General features: G+C 37.1%; 2 protein-coding genes across 3 annotated transcripts; one reads left to right on the forward strand and one right to left on the reverse strand.

The window, feature by feature from the left end:
• The first annotated feature begins 1,333 nt into the window (after positions 1-1,333).
• On the forward strand, positions 1,334-14,801 carry LCA5L (lebercilin LCA5 like). Of its 2 annotated transcripts, XM_065741685.1 has the most exons (8): positions 1,334-1,367; positions 3,351-3,645; positions 5,113-5,627; positions 7,009-7,146; positions 8,464-8,557; positions 12,325-12,434; positions 12,724-12,856; positions 14,140-14,801. In XM_065741685.1, exons 2-8 carry the CDS (start codon positions 3,357-3,359, stop codon positions 14,742-14,744), a joined length of 1,884 nt encoding a protein of 627 aa, XP_065597757.1. In that variant the 5' UTR covers positions 1,334-1,367; positions 3,351-3,356; the 3' UTR covers positions 14,745-14,801. The 2 variants fall into 2 exon arrangements, with proteins under 2 accessions (XP_065597757.1, XP_065597759.1); XM_065741687.1 differs by lacking the exon at positions 7,009-7,146.
• Positions 14,802-17,222: 2,421 nt separating this feature from the next.
• GET1 (guided entry of tail-anchored proteins factor 1) lies at positions 17,223-22,010 on the reverse strand. The gene is made up of 5 exons (XM_065741764.1): positions 21,910-22,010; positions 21,113-21,278; positions 19,724-19,791; positions 18,749-18,863; positions 17,223-17,664 (listed from the first exon to the last, which is right to left on the reverse strand). Exons 1-5 carry the CDS (start codon positions 21,997-21,999, stop codon positions 17,591-17,593), a joined length of 513 nt encoding a protein of 170 aa, XP_065597836.1. The 5' UTR covers positions 22,000-22,010; the 3' UTR covers positions 17,223-17,590.
• Between the last annotated feature and the right edge of the window lie 149 nt (positions 22,011-22,159).

Genomic DNA, 22,159 nt, shown 5'->3' on the forward strand with positions numbered 1-22,159 from the left:
TGTTATCCAGGATGCGCTTTTCCAATAAGGCTGCTTCCTTCTACCCCGAAGACAGTCACAATTCAGTGGCTGCTCAAGAAGGTCTCTAAGAATGAGAGGTATTTAAAGAATGTTAAATATTGACAGATTTTAAGGACCAGGTTCATTTCTTCTGTAAGTCTGCAATGTGATACTGACTTCAGCAAGCTGATCTCAGTTTTATCTCTGTGTCAGAGATAAAACTGAACTCATGCACATACTAAAAATTACGATAGAACATCACAGTGTCCAATCCTAAGACTACTTAAATTGAATATAAGGCTTCCTTTCTAGGATTGATTAGATAGAGCTTAGAGTGCAAGAGAAATGCTGCCCTTGAAAGTAAGTTTTTTGTATGTTCAAACGACCATATCAAGCTGGAAATGCAGCATTTCTTGTATTGAACAGGAACCCTCAAAAAAAAAAAAAAACCTTCAGTGAAAACTAAAAATAACAGGATGGATATTTTGCAGTGTTTACTGTGGCTTGCCATCTGTCATTTTTTCTTTTGAGAAGCAATGGGAAGCTTGGGAAAAAAAAAAAGCCAGTTGGAATCAGATGTTTTCACAGAGTATTCACCTGCAAAACGTGATAAACAACTTAGTACAAAACAATACATTTTTGTCCAAAGTTGTTATGTACTGGAGCTTTTGAAGAAGGTCCAGAGGGGGGCCACAAAGATCCTCAGAGTTCTGGAGCATCTCTGCTATGAAGATAAGCTGAGAGAACTGGACTTATTCAGTTTGAGTAAGAGAAAACTGCAGGGAGACCTCAGGGCAGCCTTCCAGCACTAGAAGGGAGCTTATATACAGGATAAGGACTGACTTTTCACATGGCTTGACAGAGACAGGATGAGAAATGGCTTTACGCTAAAAGAGGGAAGATTTAGGTTAGATGTCAGAGGGAAATTATTTCCCAGAGGGCAGTGATGCGCTGGCACAGCTGCCCAGAGAAGCTGTGGTGCCCCACCCCTGGAGGTGCTCAAGGCCAGGTTGGATGGGAGCCCTGGGGCAGCCTGAGCTGCTGGGGGGCAGCCCTGCACACAGCACGGGTTGGGACTGCATGGGCTTTGAGGTCCCTTCCAACCCAAACCATTATATGAATTCTGTGAATTCTATGAAAAACAAAAATGCTGGCTTTCACTGATCTGCAGTGGATGAACATCGCGCGTGGAAAGGAAGCGCAGCCATAGACACGCATGGGCGGAAGCGAGCTAAGATGGCGAGGCCACGACTACGACTCCCAGCGTGCCCTGCGGCCGCCGCCCGTCCCTATGGCAACGGTGGCGCCCAGCGGACGGTAATGGCGGTAACACGGAGCTTGGGGCGGTGTGATGGCGGGGCTGGGTGGTTAGGCGGCTCTCGGAGCCTGGGGCTGACTGCTAGGCTGCCAGGGCTTCTTGTTCCGCCTTGGGCTGAAAGCTGGAGCCTGCGCTGGGCAGGGAGGTGCGGGGGCTGCTGGAATGATTGGAGGAGCCCGGGGCAGAGCAGGCGTTCTTTGGTGCTCGTGTGTTTCATCTCCCCACTCGATCACTGTTTTTTTTTCCTTCCTGTAGTAAGAACCTCAATTTCCCTGTTACTTGTCCTTAACCTTCTGTCTTCCCTCCCTACAAAGGCTTCTCCTTTCCCGTTTACTTCTCAGTGTCTCTTTTGAAAATGCATAGTGAGGTTCAGCCCATGCTCATCACCGCAAAGCAGCAGTTCTGAGTTTAATTGAGGCTTATTTGATGTAAACACAGTTTGGCCAGAAAGTGTTGACAGTACTAAATGAAATTTGAACAGCAATACAAATCTGTGTACCAAGGCGGCCTTTGCCTCATCCTCATTTTACAATACAAGTTCCCATCTCCTAGGTGTGATTACAGTGGCTCAGATTCAACAGGACCCTGGGCACTCCTCTGTCTTTCACAACGAAAAGTAATCAGAGGGAATGAACAGTAAGAAAACTTCTGAGTTGACCTATAACGTTAATCCTAAACTGCACTTTTTGGTGGGGAGGGAGAGTTAAATGATTCCCCTCTGTCCTTTAAGAAATCTATTTAAAATAAAATTTCACCACAGAGCAAAAATGACAACAAAGTAGGAAGAATATTTGGTAACTATCCCCCTTCCTTCCCCGCCCCCTCCCCCCCCCCTTTTTTTTTTAGCTTTATTTTTTGGCTTAGGCTATTTCTTACATTTTACCTGAACTGAAATGTAATTTTAATATGCCTTTAAATTTATTTACCTACTTGCTACTCTCTCTTAAGTTCCCCCAGATAAATAATTTATTCTATTGGTGCATAGAATTCTGCATCTGTAAAACTATGGGCTGAGTCATCTTCAGGTCATATTATGAGAAAGGCTGAGACATATCCCAAGAAATACTTAATTTAAACAGTGTAGCTTTAGTAAAATGTTGCCTAGAGTGTAAGCTATTGAAATCAATCTGTTCTACTTTCCAGTAGTCTCAGTAAGCAAAAATATTTAGGTATAATGTGTTTACAAAGATATATCACTTGCCAGCATTATATATTTTATGCTATATATATTCTGTTTTAACAATTAGGAGAATTAATTTTGTTTGAAAATGAGACTATTGAAAAAAGAGGAACTTTTATTATATTGTGAGGTTTTATTTAGCAAGCTTTTTCTTTTGTTTCTATTAGAAAATAAGTAAAATAAACAATGTCCTAAAAACTTAAGAGAATTTTTATTTCAGTGTCAAAATCAGAGACTGTGTTGTACAGCTTTAGGTGCTGCTACATCCTCTGCCTATTATGTTAATATGCCAGTTAAGATCACTTCATTTTGTGATCTAATTTGTGATCTAAGTATTGAAAAATATGACTAGATGATACTTTTATGATGTGAATGGAAAGCTAAAAATAATGGAAGAATACAATTAGCAATAACCATCATCTTAAGTTTAGAGACTTAATTATTATTTAATATTGCAAAGCACTTTTTGGGCATTGAGCATAAATGCGAGTGCACTTCTTTTAAATATACTTACCATGAATAAAATGAGTATATTACTGTAAACACACTGTGCTATCTGCTTACATTTAAGCAGTAGTGTCTTGTAAATAATCTTTAGAGAACATGCCAGTATTACAGTAAATTCTGAGTTAAACGATTATATTTCATATTGCAATTATGTCTATAAATAAAGTTACTGCTTACTACAGAACACACAATTATTTTAATGGGTTAGTATTCTTTAGCATTGCTTAATACAGTTGCAGACTGTTTAATACTATTTATGTTAACTGTAAGTAACTTGCTAACATTCTAGTTCCTGATAGGTCATAGAGGTCAATTTGTAAGCCTTCTACTACAGCAATGATTAAGGAAGCAATGATAGGAAGGCCTAGTAAGTATGTGGCACGAATTATTCTCCAAAGCACAGAAGTATTAGAAGCACCAGCTGAAGCAGAGGTAATGATTGAAGGTGACACAGCGGAGAATGCAGAAGTAAAAATCATCACACTAACTATTCTGAGGGCTTTGTCAGTGAGTTGCTCTGAAACAGCTAGAAGCAGCTGTTGTTTAGAACTATCTGGAACTGAAGAGAAGAAAATGCAGAAAACTGAAAAAAAGAGAAAGAAGAAAAAAGAACAGCAGGTCATTTCCCAAAACAATAAAGGTAATTTGTTTTCTGGTAGTATTCAAAATGAGATTGTCTTGAGAAATGCAGCTGTTCCCTTTCTATGGCATTTTTGTGATAATGAGGAGGGCAGCGGAAACGCTTTTTCACTGAAGAATAATAAATCATGTTTTGAACACTGGGAAGAAGGAGAAAGAGACGTAAAGACCTCTTATTATGTTATTCCATAACATTCATTGATCCAAGAGGCAGAATAATCGCCTGAGATGTGGGAAAACCTTTGCAGTCTTTATTCCTCAGTGTTGAATGGCTTTCCTGCAAACACTGTGATTTCTCTGGATTTGACTATGCATAAGTTGATGAGTCTGAAAAGAACCTTTTGTAAGAAAAGTTAATAAAAATTGTATGTGTGCACAAATATGTCAGCTATTTCACAGAAACCTATGTTTTGGCCAGCTTAGTCATAGTATATTATGTAAAATATATGCTTCAATGCAATGACCGTATAGCACAAATACAGTTCCTTGTTGTAAATGCTAACAGTGAAGTATCTCTCCTGCATATTTTCCTATCTAGACTTATTCCTCCTTAAATCCAACCAGGTGATGCAAGGAAGAGCCTTATCCACAGCAGAAGCCACTCTCCTGCTTGCCTCTGTCTTCTTAAGTAACACTTGTAGCTTCTAGCTTTGGTCATGGAAGAAGTGAGGCTGAGGGCAATGGTTTGGCTCACTGGGGCAGTGTCTTGCTTTACCTTGTTCTGACATGGTGTTCTGACATGGCTTTGCTGTTGCTTCCTTTCTGCTATAGGGTGTTGTAATTAGTGTAGAATTCTCATTGAATTCAGCTCTTAAAAAGATCTGTCATTTCTTTTTTACTCTTTTTGGGGGGGTTAGGATCTTGTGCACTTTGTAATTAAAATGTTATTTGATCGATAAATTGTTATTACAGATTTCTAGCAAAATGCTGACTGCAATGACTTTGAAAGCTAGAGTGAGATTGAATATGTGTCTAAAAGTGGGGAATGCACACTGATATAGTCCTAACTATTTTCAAATCCTAGTTACATTTCAGGAATGGAAAATTAGAATCATTACCTAGAATGCTGGCCATACTGAAAGGCAAAATGACAGCGATACACTTAGAATGCTAGCCAATAAAAATATAGATTTTTTAATTACTGCTTAGAAACAGTGTACAAATTGCATAACTTTTTCTATGCTTACACATATATAATGGTTAAAAACTTAGCTCACAGCTGCCTCAGAAGTTCCAGAAAGCTGGTTAGAAGTCATAATTATATATAAATTTAACCATGTCAAAGTTTGATCACCTTACATTTTGGATTCTTGCAGGTCTGTGGGTTATTGTTATTTTTCTTCTATCGTGCCCCTTTTCAAGGTGTAGGTCCTCCTCTTCAAGGCTGTAGAAATCCTTCTATATAATAATACAATATAATCCTTCATTGGGTATATATCAATGTCAATTTACTTTGATCTGAATGCAGGGGGAAAGAAATTGCCAGCTAAGAAGATACCACATCAGAATTCTTCATTTTTAAGCCTGCAGAATGCCACGATTTCCCAGAAAAAAAATAAAGTGGCTCAGCGAATATTATCAGCAAGACTTCATAAAATTAAAGAGCTGAAGAATGAAATATTTGTTTTGCAACACAAATTGGAAGCATCAAACTTAGAAAACCAGGTTTTGAAACGACTTCAGTACCGGCACTCAAAAGCGATAGGTGGATATGAAAATTCAGGAAGTATCTTGTCTGATCTTCTAACAAGGCATTACAGTGAGTTGAGTACTTTGAGGAAAGACCTGAGGATGTCTCAGGAGGAAGAAAGATGTGCATCCAGAAAGCTTAGGAAAGTTGAAGCAGCGCTGCTAAGAGCTAAAGATGATTTGCAAGCCTTGTATAAGCTGTCAGAAGACAAGACTCTTGCTGAGAGAGAGGAACTTTATCTCAGATTATCAGTCCTTACAGAAAAAATGGAAGGGAATAATAAGAAAATACAGGTAATATGTGCATATCATTTTATTTGTGAAAGAATAGGAGAGGTTTCTGTGCAAGAGTAATGGATGGGTTGTTTTTTTTATGTTTCTTTTCAAACTGATGATTATGATACAATCCTCTAGCATTGAGCAATTCTTTTTAATCCAGACTTTAAGGTATAGATATTTTAAAATCTGTCAGTAATGACTGAGTAAATTAAATCCAGCAATAAAGATTTCTAAGAATTAAAGTCCTGTTTTAACCCTACTAGGTCAGAAGCACAGCACATGGCCAGAGGGCAATCTTCAATAGAAAGCCTGCTGTACTCTGCCAGCAGTGTGGAGTTACCCAGCCTTTCTTGGGCTGTCCATATGGAACTCCCTGAGCCCTAATTTGCCCTGGTAAAACACAGGGTTAGCCATACATGGGGAGTACCTGGCTACTGCTGGTGTGCTTCCTTGGACAAGTGAAGCTGGCTCAGGTGGAACAAGCACTGTTCCTTCCATGTGGTGCTGGTGGGCAGCATGGGTGTAGTTACATCTCCACTAATTACTGTCACTGCAGTCTGCTTTTAGAGTTGGCTCTATGGAAGATTTATTATGCAAGTGTAGTAAAAGTCTGGTGAGAGTTTAAGAAGAGATAATTCAAATTATCTTCCTTTATCCTTTTATGTAAAGCTTTATTCTTATTGAACCTTTCATGAGGAGACAAAACTGGAAGAGTGAAATTTCCGCTGTCCTCCAGGAATTAATTTCTATTTTCTATGGGGTACATTATGCACATAATTAAATAAAGAGCCAGGTAACCTTAGAGGCATTTCACCATCTCAAGAGCTAGGGCTGAAGTATTTGTGAAGTATATATCTGTAAGAAAATGAAAACATAAAATGCGTAATTCAGACTCTTGAAAACTTCTATTAAAAGAAGTTGCAGTGAGAAGCTATAAAACTCTTCCAGGATTGGGTTCTCACCCTACAATTTTAGTAACTAAAGCTTCAGTGCATGGCAGTAGGTTCTGATGATAAAGTACCTGGTCAACTACCTAACTCCTCATGAACATGAGCCTCTTCATGCTGCCATAGTAAATTGATCTTGGTGTGAACTGAAACGTCTTACAATGTCGTGAGGATGATTGTTTTCATCAACTTTATCAGAACAGTAACGTACAGGCTTATTTTTCATGTTTGAATGCCAGACATGCTTTATTTTTTTATCAGTAGAATTGGGTTTTAATCCTGTTTTTGCTGATTTCTGAAGTAACTTTTGAGTTACTCAATTTCATGCACTGTTTACATTAAATAGAAGCTTACTTGTCATTATATTAGCTTGCTTATTTTCTGGTAAGAAAACTTTTTAACAGTCATGCTAAGTACATCCACATTTTAAAACATGTAATTTTTTTAAGAGCCTAGAAAAGCAGCTGAAGTTGAACAATAGCACCTTTAGTCGCCAGCTGGCAAATGAGAATAAAAAAGCTGTTGAAGCTGGGATAATTACAGAGAACTTGCAAATGGAAATTAACTCTCTTCACCAAAAAATTAAGGTACTCAAGATTCTTCACAGGTTTCTGCTCCTACAGAAGATTCAAGTCTTTAATTTTTTCTATTCGCTTGCTGCTTTTATTATTTACTAATAGAGTTTTTATTCATATTTGAACCTATAGTCTAACAAAGAAAAGTCAAAATATACAATTATGAAACTGTTGTTGGGTCTATTTGTCAAAAGTTAAAAGGACTTTGGTAACTAATTGGAACAGATTAATGTATCATAATTTGAACAAATAATCCCCACCAACCTGTTACTGTTTTGATAGACTCAGCCCAATCTGTCCACCTCATAACTTTGTATGAACTCTGCTACAGGAACACTTTCAAATCAAAATGAGCCAAGTATTATAATCTGAAAAGTAACAAAAAAGACTTAGGAAAATGATTCAAGAGTTTGTTTCAAATTCCAGCATGTTTTTTACAAAAATATTCTTGGGAGACCTGTGTCAAGTTCATCACTTACAATAACACTTTACATTAACATACAGAAGATAAAAGTGACACTAAATAGAGAAAAAACAACAAAGTGAAGTTATGTGATGTGAGTAGTGCTTAAGAAAAAATGTACATATCAAGAAAACATGGAAATCTTTGTGTCCTTTTTAATCTAACCTGTGTTTCTAGCACAGTTAAAATATGCTTTTTATTTTTGTACAGTGACTGATGCATCTGTTAATTCTGCAAGGGAGCTTACTCCTAAGTGGAATCAGATGCCTGATTGTTCCTCTTAGCTATGTATCAGGTGCAGAAACTGTCCTCTGGACATTTGGCAGCAGCTGGGTTTCCCAGGTGCAAATCCGAGTAGTGCTGGGAAAGGAAGAAAGTTTAATGCCATGCCTGGGCCCTGTGTCGATGCCTCAATCAACACTTGCTAATTGCCTCCCAGAGTCTGTTCCCCTATGTGTGCAGATCTGGGAGATGGAAATAGTTTCAGTCCAAATTAAACGGAACTTTTTTTCAGACCTGAAATTGATTAGCGAGAATGTTACTGAAATTTATGTATGAAAACAGGACTCCTACAGAAGTAACGTTGAAAGCGTTCCTGAGAAGCTTTTGTCATGTTACAGAAGGCCTAATTTTCTGAACATTGTTATAAAGGTGTAAAAATGTGCTTTTAGCCTTTAAAGGGAAGAATTTTGGTTTGGCTCATGAAAGAAAGTGGCTGATCCACGTTTAAGTGGATGACAAAGTCACCAAATGGTCTAGAACAAAGGAAAATTGCTGGCAGTTTTCTCCCAGCATAAGAAAATTAAATAGGTAAAGGCTAATTCCTAACATATACAAGGAATTTTATAGTATTTATTTCTTCTTAGGAAAAGGAGCGGCAACTTTATATAAAGAATATCTATACAAATCGCTTGCTTAGAATCCCAAAGGATGAAGATGATTCAGTACCTCATGACAAAAGTAAGGGTGTATTTGTTTTCCCTTGTTATCTTGTTATGTAAATCTTATATTGTTCTGTAATTGGGACATATATTCCTAAGTAAAAGCAGATATGATACTTCTATGTGAGCAAAAAATAGTCTGGCACATATGCTTTAGATAGAAGTGGTTCTTTTATGCTTGTGTATTCTGTGGCTATAAATATATGATCTGTGGTTAGTACTTAACCCATTTTTCATTGTGAATAGCTTTCATCATATATGCAGGTTCAGTATTGTGATAGAGACACTGAAATAGTGTTGTTACTGTCTGTTTGCACTGAGAGCTGTTTGCCTCTTTTACTGTATTTTTATTAAGAGCATGAAGTAATCACTCCATTTTTGCAGACTAATTTTTGTTCAGCCTTGTTTGTTCTGTTTTGGTCATCCCACAGCTACAGTTCCAATGTCACATCTCACTGAATTCAAAGCACCTCACAAACAAACCTCATATACCCAAGTTCCTAGTGCTACTGTAGGCTTTCAGAGCGCTTTTAGATCAGTCAAAATAATGAATTTAACTGGGCCTTTAAATGCTGTTTACTCGCTTTTTAAATTCCTAAAACCTGTAGCTTATAAAGAAGCAGAGATATTTCAATGCCTATTACTGGAGTTTCTGCAACTTGCATTTTGTTGGGCTGCAGGAAAGGAGTTGTTTTCAGGTATGAGGTTTAGAAAGTTTAAAGACTATTCTGATGATCGTACTGTCAGCTTATCTGGCAGAGAAGAGTTGTTATCCTTAGTAGCCTTTTGGTTTTATTCGATGTAAGTAAATCTAAATGGGCAACCAGAGCTCATAATAAACCAGTTACTGGATATCCTCTCAATTATACCCATCAGCAAAATTGACACAGTATTACAGTAGAAAGACAGTAAAATAATAGAAAACTAATTCTATCAACAGGAAGCAATAACTCTTTAGTAAACTATTTCTTTCTTACAGATATTCAGACAGGTATTGGAGAGAAATTTATCACAGGCAATTTTGTTTATCAACCATTCCAAGAGCAGTTAGGTTGTGTGGGATTCAGTTGCCTAATAATAGGCACCATCTGGTGGCATTTGAGATGTTGTAGCACATATGCCTGGCCCTGCAGCTGCTGTTCCAGAAGGACGTGTGTGTCCCACCAGTCCTGGGTTATAACCACCCAGCCTTATGTGGATTCCTTGAATGCTACAGGCTATCTCACATAGCACTGAGCATCTACGTTTGCTGACCCCTTGATCTGAGGGAGCCAATGCTAAAAACAGTTATACAAGCGCAGAACTGCTTTGTTGCTCACATACACGCTCTCAAGGTCAAAAACACTGAAGCAAGTAGTTTTCTTGAAGCATTTCTAAATCGCTAAGAATTGATAAGATGCTTTGGACATAGCATCTAGAATTTATTAATCAATGTGTTTCATACAGAAACTCCATGTGGTAATAGTACGTGAAATATATTAAAGTAACATTTGTCTGCTGCTTCAAGATCATAAACACTATCCTACAGCAGAGCTTTCTACACTGCAACCTTATACTCTTTAGTTTTGGATAAGGATTGGAACACTGAATTTCCTGGCTTAATTCTTTAAAATAATGCTCAGATATTCCTGCTTCTAAACTAGAGGAGGAAATGGAACTTCCTTGTAATAGGTACAGAAGAATACTTAAAATTTACTTGGTAGCAAACAACTAGTGGAAATATTACACATGCCCAATGAATTCTTAGAAATATAGTACCAGTATGAAGTCTTACTGTCGTCAGATGCTTTTTTCCTTCCTAATACACTGCCTTTGGAAATCCATGACTCTGCATTAGTGTCAACTGAAATATAAAGTTGGTAATTCAAATTTTAAGATGTAGGAATGGCTGCTACTTATTCCAAGTTGGACAAATCTTGTATATTTATGAAGCAGCGAATTCTGACTTTTGTTGTATCACATCACCATCTGTGGTTTTTATTTTGATTTTTTTAACTTTACTGATGTGGTCGTGTACAATATTGTTATTTAAATTATAAAATTAAATCATTGATTACTACTTAAGTTCTTATTTTCTGTAAGCAAGATAAGAGAGCTTAGCTTAAATGAGAACTGCTATTTTGTAATGGGAATAGATTGCTAGCAACATTGTCTCATCTTTTGGTATTTTTGCGCAGTAAGGATTTCATTCTTTGCCAATTAATGGAAACAGATGATTTAGAAACCTACAACTCAAATTACTGAAATTGTTTTTCCTTTTCACTGTTGGGTTGAGCTTTCCTATAATAAATTTGGAAATAGCTGCTTCTTCAAGTAGTTATTTTCCTTTGTGCATTTGTAAAAATTTTTACCCAGCAGGAGAGAAAACAATGTGGGGGTGCTTTTTTTGATAAACAACTGAAGGTAGGTTTAAGTTATCAGAAAACTCCATATATGTAAATAAAATAAAATTGATTTAGTGAGTAAATCTGTTAATGTTAGCTGTCCCGGCGAGCAAACTTTGTTCAGTTGTTGGAAGGTCACGCTAGTTCATTTAGAGGTACAGCTCCCCCTAGTTCTGAATCAGAGGAATGTTCCATTGATTTTTGTTAAAAAAGCTTCAAACTACTCTGGTTCAAAAGAGAAAACTATTTCCCTCCATGTCCTAAGTGCCGTTAATTCAGAGGCAATTTTCAAATTAATTATCAACATACTTATTGCCACCAAATGGCAAAGAGTTGAAAATCACCCTTGTCATGGATAGTCTTCCTCTGATTTCAGATATCAGAGCTGGGAATAAGGTTGAATGGCGATGTAGATAAGATTACAGTTTTGCTCCTGTACCCATGTCAAAGCTATTCCAAATACAGAATAAAAAAACAATATACAGGCCTTGCCCTTGTCATCTTATCCTATTCAGGTACTTCTTTGAATGGAACATTCAGTCACTCCCTTGGAACGTCCTTTCAAACATCAGTGATATTTCAAATAGCATGAACTATTTCTCCTCTTCTGGTTCTGCAAAGCCTTATATCAATGCTTAACTTTGAGCAAGTCAGAAAGCATAAAAACAAGCATGTTTACTGCATTATCTAGGATCTGAATTTAGGAACTTGAAAATTAAGGTCCCCCTCCCAGACCTCTTAAAATTTACATTAAAATGTTACCACACAAACTGACCCAAGGCAGGCTTTAGGGTACGTTTCTCTGACTTCACACATCCTATCTGAACAGGATGTCTCTGTATATTTAAGTTATAGTTAAGTCTATGTACAGCACACTAATATACTGAAGAAGATGCTCAGGCCTCTGGGTAGATAAACTCAGAACCTCTAATAAAAAAATCCATTAACACCTAGAAAATGAGATTTTATTACATCTTTGGAAAGTCACAACACATTGGTGCCTGAAATCCAGCTAACAGTGCATTAGCTGTTAGTTATTCCTCTGTTTTCATTATTACCTGAAACACTCTTTAATTACAATAAAGCCAAAGATATGTAAGTATTCACAATGGGAGATGCACCTGAGGACTTTAATTTACTGTCATATACTTACACTGCAAATTTCTCTTTAAAAGAAGGCTTTAACCAACAAAACTTAGAATTCTGTTTGGGTCCCAATTTCAACACTTCTAGACCATACTCTTAAGAAATAACTCCATTATTAAACATGCAGCAACAGCAAGAAGATGCTTAAATCCTAAATCACATACCATTGTTTTGGTCATCAAATGTATCTTCTGCTAATACCAACAATGTAATTCCAGAAACAGCTGTACTACTAATGATTGTCTTTTTGCAATAGATCTCAGTATAAATGCACCAGTACAAGTAGATAAACAGCGTTTTAGATCGCTGCTGCTGCTTCAGTACCAAACCCAGGAAACAGAAGAAAGTCCAGTTCTGCTATATGAGGTATGAAAGATTGGGATCCAACCCCTTTGCTTAAACTATCACTAAATTTGTATGTTTTTTCTCAGTTTCAGTAATATACTTGATTGGCCTCAACTGTCATCTTAACTTCCTGTGTGTTTCGTATAAATGTTATTATTATATAATAGAAAATACATAGGACACAAGTTGCAATGCAAGGAACTCAATAGATAATATTCATCTTTTTATAAGTATCACACAGACTGTAATCTTTAAGTAAATGAACAAATATTTCCCTGCATTTTTACTTTTAATTATATGCCAATTATAGGAGGAAAACCCTTCAGAAGATAAGAATCAAAAAGCTAAAGCAAGCGAAGCATATATTGATACCCAATGTGAAACAAAAAAGCAATCAACCAAGAAAATACCAAAGCCAGAAAATTTTAGAAGAACTCACAGAGGTATATTTTAATATTTTTTCTAAGAAATGCATCTGATCTTTTCAGAAGTTGAATGAACTGATGATAATGGTAATTTACATGGCTCTGACAAGCTATGAGTTGACACTAATTAGTCCTACCAAACAGTGAACTAGGAGTTACTGAAAGCCAGTTGCTGGGGGTGCTACACTGACAGCAGATCAGCACCACAGCATAAGGTATCTATCTTCATATTGCTGGATTTCTATGAGCAGCTCCTGGTTATGTTGGTAAAAATTCAGTGCTTAATCTGTAAGAGTATACTTGAGTTAACGATTGCTTTGTTCAGTCCACATTGATCAAATACTGATCCCAAACTGTTGGTTGTGAATCTGCATCAGAATGGATGTCAACAGATTTTTCTGGCTCAGGGTCTCTTGCTAAGAAAGGGAGTTCTTCTAAGGGCTGAGAGTATCTCCTCATTACCAACGATCACTGTAAATAGATTTTATGCAAATTTCAACCATTGATTTTGATCTCACATAAAGGCTATATGCAAGGAACTAATCTATAAACAACTTAATTTCAAGGTGCATCTGTATAACAGGTGACAGAGCAATCCAATGCATCTATTCTTTTGGCTGAGTATTTTAGAAAAAAAAAACAACCTTCTTTAAATTGGTGTGTATAGATAAAACTGAGATCTGAATGCTGTCATGCTAAATACTTCAGAAATGGTAGGACACGTGAGCTGAAGTTCACACATGTACAAAGGCAAGACAGGTTGTTGAGGTCACTTACTGGATCAGCAACAGGGCTAGTAATATGGAATGTTTTAATTCCTTTAGTTTGTACTTCATTTTTTCAGCTTGAAACCTTTCCAGAGCCTACCTGGGAATCAATTCAGTCCAATATTGGAAAACTGCACCATGCAATAAGCATGTTGTCAGTTAAGGAAAGAAAATCATATTTAAGTTCCTTGTAATAGCAATACAATGACAATTAGAATTTAGATCTCATGTGATTTCCCTGATACTTTATATGCAAGTTTTCTAGCACTATATTTAGCCTGTGAAATATTTAATACAGATTATATTTGTATGCTAATTCATTTAAGCAAGTATGTCAATGACATAATGATCTTAATAAAATCTTGCCCAATCCTGTTACTAGTAAATAGCACTGTCCTAACTCTCAAGATTGAAGAACCATCAATAACAACTTAAGAAATTATACAGTAGAATTTGCTCTCATTAATGCTTAAAGACTGTTTGTGATCCTATACAATTTAAGAATACTCCTAAAACCCCCAATATTCATTTTAGAATATTTAAAGGAAAACAAACTGCTGAAAGAACAGATTTGTCTGGAAATTATAAAACAAGAAGAAAGGAAGGAAGACTCGCTTAAACAGGAGCCAAAGAAAGCTGAAGAAACTCCTTTAAATGATAGCATAAAAGAGAAGAGTCAAGACAAAGATGCAGTGGAAGAGAATGAAAAAATGTCAGAAGAACAACTAAGTAAAACTGTGAAGGCAGGGAGTAATTTTTTAACTCCAAGAAACAAAACTCTCTCTAAGCTGAAAAAAGAATACATATTCTCAGAAGCCACTGAAAATTTGCATCACGGGCTTCCTACATCAGGTACAAAATCCATAAAATGCAGTCTTTGCAATCACAGACATACAGATGAAGACCAGTGCAAAGGAGCGGAATCAAAAGTAAACAAATTGTCTTGGCTATATGAACCATCTTTTGGTAAAGTTATCAGCACGAGGCAGAAAGACAGTTCAACTGAAGTAGAAGGCTGTGCTCATTCAGCATTCAGTGAAAGGAAAAAGAGTCTTATGAGAGAACTCTTTGGACAAGGTGGTATTTGCAAAGACAACCATTCATGTTCTAACATGAGAGGAGTGGAGAGAAAGCTGTGAAGGGATGCATGATTACACAAGCGAAATTTTTAACTCTAGTTTATAAAATAAAGTGTCTATCATCAAGTGAAGTCGTTACAAATGACCTTATAAGAACACACAAAATTGATATTTATTATTGTATCAACTTATCTTTCCATTCAAATTGCACAGTTAAAAGCATTTTTAAAACAATGTTTCTAGCTTCAATATATGTATATTAAATCTTACAAGTTTTGAGAATTTTTATCAGTGACTCAAAATGACAGGTAAATCAGTTGTCACAGCAGAACATTCTTCTATTCTTGGTTCATATGTATGCATCTTAGAAAGTAGGGTGCCTTGGCAATTTTGTCATTTTACCTGTTCTAGGGAGGTGCCCAAGTTAGTCCTTTTTTGGCTAATTTCCAGGTTTTTTCCATTCTCTCTGCAGTTTGAATCTAAGTTACTTGTTAACTAGCTGCACTGAGCATTCTGCTTTCATCAGATTAATTACTGAATTACTACCTAAAATGTACTAAAAGAAAATGATTTTCTTTTCACTCCTGTCATAGCTTCCAAAATCCGCACAGTAATTTGTTATTACACTGTTTTTGTTAGCATTATAAAGCTCTAAATCTTCATTCTTTTCCACTATTAGAACTTACCAAATCCATTTGCTTGGTAACTTCCACAGCTGACATCCAGAGATGAATGTGCAAGACTAAAGCATTGTTTTGGAGAAGTCAGGCATATCTAGTTCTCAAAAAGCCTTTAAAAACCTTGCGTTTAACGTTATGTAAGTGAGGACAGGAAGATTATGTCTTGCTCCTGGTAGAAATTCATTAAAGGTTGCTAAAATGTTAGCTAGGAAAAAGGTATGTGTATTCTTTTACTGAAGTTTAAAAAGCAGTAGCAAAAAAGAAAACACCTGTACCATAAAACTTTTAGAAGTGATTAAGCTATTTTGATCTGAACCTACTTGTAAGCATATTTATCTTCAATTTTTTAAGTTCTTTAATTAGTACTTGAGCTGTGCAGTGGACAGATTTTGAAGAATGATTTAATGCAGTCAAAAGAGTTCTTTTCCTCTATGTACTATGAATGCTTCTACAATGCCTTTCCTGTGTCTCAAAAGCTAAGAGCAAACAAGCACACATAATCCAGCACTCCTGGTTGTACTAAATCACCAAAAACTCCTCTGTCCCTATTGACTTTGATGTCTGACTAGAGCTGCCAGCAAACTGTGTATTTCATTAGCTCACACTAACTGTGGATAAACAGCAAACGCCACTGTCAATATTTTAAATGATACAGCTTTTCTTGACTTAGCTTGTTACAGAGTTTAACATAGTGAAGTGGAAATATCATTACTTATATCTTTATAGGCAGAAATACATCAACTTCATAGTTAAAAAAAAAACAAACTCCTGAATTCTTAAAGTCTGTAGACTCCAACAGTATAAAGAATGCAGGTGGGTTTTGTTTTGTTTAGGTAAATTAACATTAACAAATGTGGATTAGAAAACCTGAGGTGGGCTGAAAAACTTTATTTCACAAATAAAAACACAATTACACATAACAGATTCAGTCTTGACTTTTTTGTTGTTGTTGTTATTTAATACCTTTACTGTTGGCTAAATGCAATCCCTAATATAAAAACAATTAAGTTTTTAAATAACATTTATGAAAAAAACATTTAATGGATAAATACATACACACAGACATGCAGAAAACGTCTCATGACTTCCTGAATTAATTCTAAAGGCAGTGCTAATTACATGAACATACTCTAGCCCCCTCCTCCAGCAAGGCAAAGGACCTGAAATAACACAACACTGCATGGAGCGGGAGCTAAGCCAAAATCCCCAAGAGCTATGTTCAAGCTTCTGTCCAAGGAGGTATTACAGAACTTTGTAAAGTCACATCTTTGTCTTCTAGGATAGCAACTGTAGGGTTGTATAGCACAGAAGTTAACACAGCCTTTTTTGTTGTTGTATAGGTGTGGAACTAGGAAAATTTACTTTCATTAATGTATGCTGAAGCTCTAGGGATGTAGTTTTCTGAAGAAATGGAGCTGTCTTTCCATTTTTCCCAAAACATGGAAGGAAATACCTGTAGCAATATTTGCTCCATTTGGGAAATAGAAAATACGTCAAGGAAAGAAAGGTCAGTTATCAGTAAAAGTAGGGGAAAAAAATAAGTAATCAAGTGTTCAGTGAATTTTAAAATTCCACAAGGAATTTTAAAATTTTTATTCTGTGAGGAATTTCAAGAAAGGTTGAGTGGCCAGCTGACCTGCATTAGGCAATTGAAAGATTCCCTTAAGATATAAGTTTATTCTGCATATATCTATATATCACTAATATTTTCTAAGCTAGCCTGAGAATACACCACATCTAGAGGTTTTTGTTATTGTTTTTTTTTTTTTAAGAGGAAATTAATTCTGTTTTACCCTAAACCAACCAAACTACCTATTTCAAGTGATTCCACTTGGTGATAAGTGGTATTAAAATCTTTGGGTGAAACTGCTATACTTTACAGTAAAGAAAGAGCAAAAGAGCAAAGCTCCACAAATAATTATTAACGCCAGTGCATTTCCAACTGTTATAAAAATAGAACGCTTTAAGACCTTTGTGAATATGTCACAACAAACTCTTAAGGTTCTGCCACCAATCAACATTTATACTTGTCAAAATGAGGTTTTATAAATAGCAATTTGGGAACTGCTAATCATAAAACCGAAAAACAAACAAAAAAATATAACCAATACTGCCCAACGTCCAACTAAAGTAACAAAAAGTATTTCCGACCTGGTCCATCATGAAAGACAAATGTTTTTGTACTGGGGTAATGTAGCTTAGACTTCATACACTACAGGGATTTCTTCAGCTGAAAGGGTGTAGCATGATAGCTACAACTTTATTACAAACCACAAGCCAACATGTAATTCCAACACCACCTGAAAGAGATATAAAATTTGACTACAGTTATTGCACTGACGCACACCGAATTCTGAAAACAACTTGAAAGCATCAGAAATTAAACAGAGCTAGGAGGTCAACAGGAACAAAACATATTTCTATCTAGATGCAAATGTCTCTCTTCAAGGGATGCCAGTTAACTGCATGCTGGTCTTGAGAAAAACCTGTCTGAAACAAATAACGAGAATCTGAGCCACAGTGAGGCATATACAACCCATGATTTCTAAAAACGTGCACTATGTCCCTATCAAAAGAGGTCCAGGTTGCTGAAATTAAAGGCGTGGTAAATAAAGAATGCTTTGGAGTCTAAAATCAGAGACTTGGGAGAGGAAAGAAGTAATTTCCAAAGAAATGTAAATCAGCATTTTTAAAGAGTATTAAATCCATACTTCTGTCCTTTCTCCTAATTCCTACAAAGCTGAATAAAAAAATCTAAGTGAGACTTTTGCTACTGACCCAGACCTGTTTTACTTGTGTTTTAAAGAGTCTTGTCAATCAAACTAGCAGTGCAGAAGTTTGTACTGGGATGATGGCACAGAGAGTGTGCCCTAACAGCAGTACATAGCATATCAGTATCACAGACTGCATAGAATCATACAATATAGTGCCACTGAATACACAGCTGTTCATAGCACGTACCGGAAGAAACTACATTTTGGTGATTTTTATGTTTCTGTGTTCTTAACTTTATTGCCTAGGAAGAATTCAGAAGTGATCCCTTTACTTTGGTTATTAATCAAGAACTAAGAAAAAGGAGATTGGAAGGCAGACAAGGACATGAACTGTTAAAACAAAAATATTTCTAATCTGAAATCTTCCCAAGGGTGTATACCATATTAAGCTAAAGCTGCTCTGTTTGAGAAGATTTAAAAGAAGACATATCTCCTTTCATTTTGAGTCCAATAAACACCAGCTGATGACATATGGAAACACCTTCAACTCCCCATGTTGCTATTACTAAATACACAGAAGCAGTGTTTTTAATCCATGCGTTGTCATTACATTCTTAGCAACTGCATAGACTTGGAAAATGTATTTTTTTTTCTAGCACACAGTTCTTACCTGCCACACCTGTAGGAAAGGCCACCAAGCGCTCCAGTGGTGCAAGCCATTTGCTTGGAAGAACTGTAACTGGCTCAGAATAGTATTTCCAAATGAGAGAGATCATCAGGGCAGCCTAGAATGGAAGTTCTCGTTAGCCTGAATAACAACACACAAAGTATATTTCCACCAATGTTTTGAAGCAGCAGATCTCACATTCTAAATCAAAGAGAAGAGTGTTCTTGTTATTTTACATTGTTCTCAAGCAAATACAAAAGATCTTTAAGCTTGGTATGACCTTAACTTTACACTCAATAACAAGAGGTAGCAATAAGTAGCTAAAAATTACCACTTCATTTTGAAACTGGTTTAAATCTAGCATAAACAGAAGTAGTAATAATACAAAATGTTACATTCTGATGACTGTTTTTAGCCATAATCCTTGTCTGCTAAGAATCCAACTAGCTTTCACATTACCTAAAATATAGTTTCAGGTTGAGCACTGTTCTTATTGGCAAAAAATTACTTGGCATCAAGCCTGAGTGACAATCTGGTGGGGGAGGCACTGTGCAGAGATACGTGGCAGCTCTGTATGGAAATCTGCACCCACAGCAGACGAACATTTTATGTTTTCGGAAACATAAGCAAAAAATATATACATATATATGAATCAGAACTTTCCTGGGTCCAATGCCATGTATAAACAAATAAAAAAACCCCAAAACAGTGATGAAGGACCTAAGACAAACGCCTATCTTGTCATCTCAATGTCAGAAAAGCAAAACTTCCATGAAATTCAAAACTCATTTCATTCACAATGACCAGACCCTATCAGCAGCATCTCTCTTACATCCAGGAGACTGTTCTGGTTCAGTACGCATTGTGTCACTGGGCTGCCAAATACCTGTGCAACTAATCAGTCAATAAACACAAAAGAGACTTGTTACGCTGCTGAGGATTTAGTATAGAAATTTGTATCCATAATAAAAGACTTACTTGCAAGATGTAGAATACAATATTTATAACCCACTTTATTTTGGCTAATTGGGCAGTTCGTGCTTTCACTGTTAAAAGAAAAATAATATCAGTCTGCATTGTTTACAACAGTAAATTATACTCACAGAAAACTAGTCCTTCATTAATTTTAGTTGTCAAATTGGGGAATTAAACATCATACACCTGTCTAAAAATAATTCTTCGTAATAACTTACAGTGAAAGCAACCAAGAGCAAGGTTCTGGAGTTTTTGCATTGCTATTATTGTGGAAAGCTGTAAAACTCTGATATCCTAGACAAAGAAAAGTCACATATCATCAAGAATGTTGTTCTGAAATGAGAACAGTCACTGTGGTTGCGAACTTAAGAATCTGATTTAGATGAAGCATAACATAACATAACATTCACAAATGGGGAAAATGATGGATTTAGCAGATGCCATTTTTTGCCTTATTTCACTCAGGATCATGGTAAAGACTATTCACAGCCAAGACTGTTCATTAACAGAATGATTCTTATCAGACTCGATGCTGAAAATTCTCATGCTTATTTTCCTACAGCAGTACCCCCAGTGCAATATAGAACAGCCTAGAGACGATAACAAGCACATCTTCAAACACAACAGCAGCCTCAAGTTGTCTGAAAAAATACTGTTATCTAGTTTAATTCAAATCATTAGTTAAGAATAATGCTATTGAGTTCAGTCCAACACTGCCAGTTGTAAAGACTGTCCTTTCTCCAAGCAAGTGCAGAAAAATCCAAGCATTCTGCACAGAGGAAGCAGACAAAGCAGGTATTCTCCTGTCTCATTTGGTTCAGATAATGAGTTTGAACAGAGAAAAAAGAAAAAACTCTAGTGACAAAGGTTTATGTGTGCTCTCTACTATAAGATGGTGGATTTTCCTAGCAAGACAAAGCAGTACAGATTTATCATAACAGCCAGTGCATATGGTCAAACAGGATTGCAAAAAGACAGCAACAATCTCATCTAGTTATCTTCCACATTAACACTTTCCCTCCAGCATCTTGTAGCACAACCAAAGAGCTCCAATCCATCAATTCCTTCTTTTATAATTAAGATATGCAGCTTAAGTGCATTACTTCTTTAGCTAATGACAGAGGACTTTGTAAAATTATTCACAACTGGATTCAGCAACAAGATTCACTAAGAGTAAATATATTGCACAGGGAAGCGCAAGAAAATCTCTGAAAAAAAATTTTCTATCTAACTTACTCCCTTACCAATGTATGCTGAGAAACAAAGAAGATAGATTAAAGAGGATGGGGAAGTTGAAGGAGAACGTACTTGAAACTGAAAACATTACTGGAAAAAGTCAGGTTATTATTTTTTTTTCAGGAACTGTAAGAGTAGAAAAACATTATACTCTACCATGAGTCTTAAGCTTGTCAGTCATTTTATTAATCTTTCTTTCCAGGCGGGCATATCTAGCAAACTCATCCATCATGCTAATGGTTGCGAGTTCTTGCTTCATGTTCTGAATTTCAGCTCTCATTTGGGATTCCTGCTCTGCATCCTTTTGTAACAATCTGGATATCTGAGAGGTAAAGAAATAACATCAGTAGCTTACGCAGAATTCAGCTGATTTTAGCATTCATAAAGCACATTCTCCTGATTTACACACTTAAAAGCTCCCACTGCCAAGACACCACTCCCTTTCACCAAGGCATAGGGAGATGTTAATATTGGGGAGATGCTCCAGAAGTGAAAAGAGGCCCTATTCTCTCAGCTAAGAACCAAACTTTCCCTCCTTGCCAGGCTCCTCACACACGGTGTGGATCACAGAGAAGTGATGCTCGCAGAAGGGGCAGGAATGCAGTCCTTTCATCACTGTCCTCTCCGTCATTTACAGCTCCTGGAGTTGATCAGCCTGAGCTAATCAACGTGGTGAGTTTCATTTGAGCCCAGCTTTGGGACTCACTCAGACACCGAGCATCACTGCTCTCTGTTTCAGCCAGTCTAGTCTGCAACAGAGCTCTTAAAAGCACAGGGAGCGCCGTACTGACTTGGATTCGCGCTCCTTCCAGCGCAGCATCTTACCACTGTGTCAAAAGCAGATACACACTCGCTCCCCCAGCACAGCCCGGAGCCCTCCCCTCAGCCCCCGCCCGTTCCCGCGCTGCCAACGGCCGCCAGGCGGAGCAGGGCGCGGCGCTGACGTCACTCACGATGGAGGAACAGGAGGGCAGCAGGATCTTGAGCGCGTTGCAGAGGAACACGGCGCTGAGCACCAGCAGCCAAGCGCTGCTTTCCGCCATGCTTCGCGCACGCTCAGGAAGACGTAGGGAAGGGGGGGGGGGGTGGGGAAGAGACAGGTGCTGCCACGTGACGACGGCCAGCCAATCCGGAGGCGTTCCCCTCGGGGCACCTAAGCGCGGGTTAGGTGCGAGGCCCCGCCCCTCCGCTGCCCCGCGGGAG

Source organism: Cyrtonyx montezumae, unplaced genomic scaffold (assembly GCF_038088225.1).
Source record: "Cyrtonyx montezumae isolate F1298 unplaced genomic scaffold, pur_monq_1.0 scaffold_3, whole genome shotgun sequence".
NCBI classification, from domain to species: domain Eukaryota; kingdom Metazoa; phylum Chordata; class Aves; order Galliformes; family Odontophoridae; genus Cyrtonyx; species Cyrtonyx montezumae.

Coding starts and splice junctions, on each gene's coding strand:
- LCA5L (XM_065741685.1), top strand. CDS start 3,357: ATGATAGGAAGGCCTAGTAAGTATGTGGCACGAATTATTCTCCAAAGC. Junction 3,646..5,112: donor CATTTCCCAAAACAATAAAG/GTAATTTGTTTT, acceptor ATCTGAATGCAG/GGGGAAAGAAATTGCCAGCT. Junction 5,628..7,008: donor GGAATAATAAGAAAATACAG/GTAATATGTGCA, acceptor AATTTTTTTAAG/AGCCTAGAAAAGCAGCTGAA.
- GET1 (XM_065741764.1), bottom strand. CDS start 21,999: ATGGCGGAAAGCAGCGCTTGGCTGCTGGTGCTCAGCGCCGTGTTCCTC. Junction 18,864..19,723: donor TTGTATTCTACATCTTGCAA/GTAAGTCTTTTA, acceptor CTTCCATTCTAG/GCTGCCCTGATGATCTCTCT. Junction 17,665..18,748: donor CTTTCCTACAGGTGTGGCAG/GTAAGAACTGTG, acceptor TATCTCTTTCAG/GTGGTGTTGGAATTACATGT.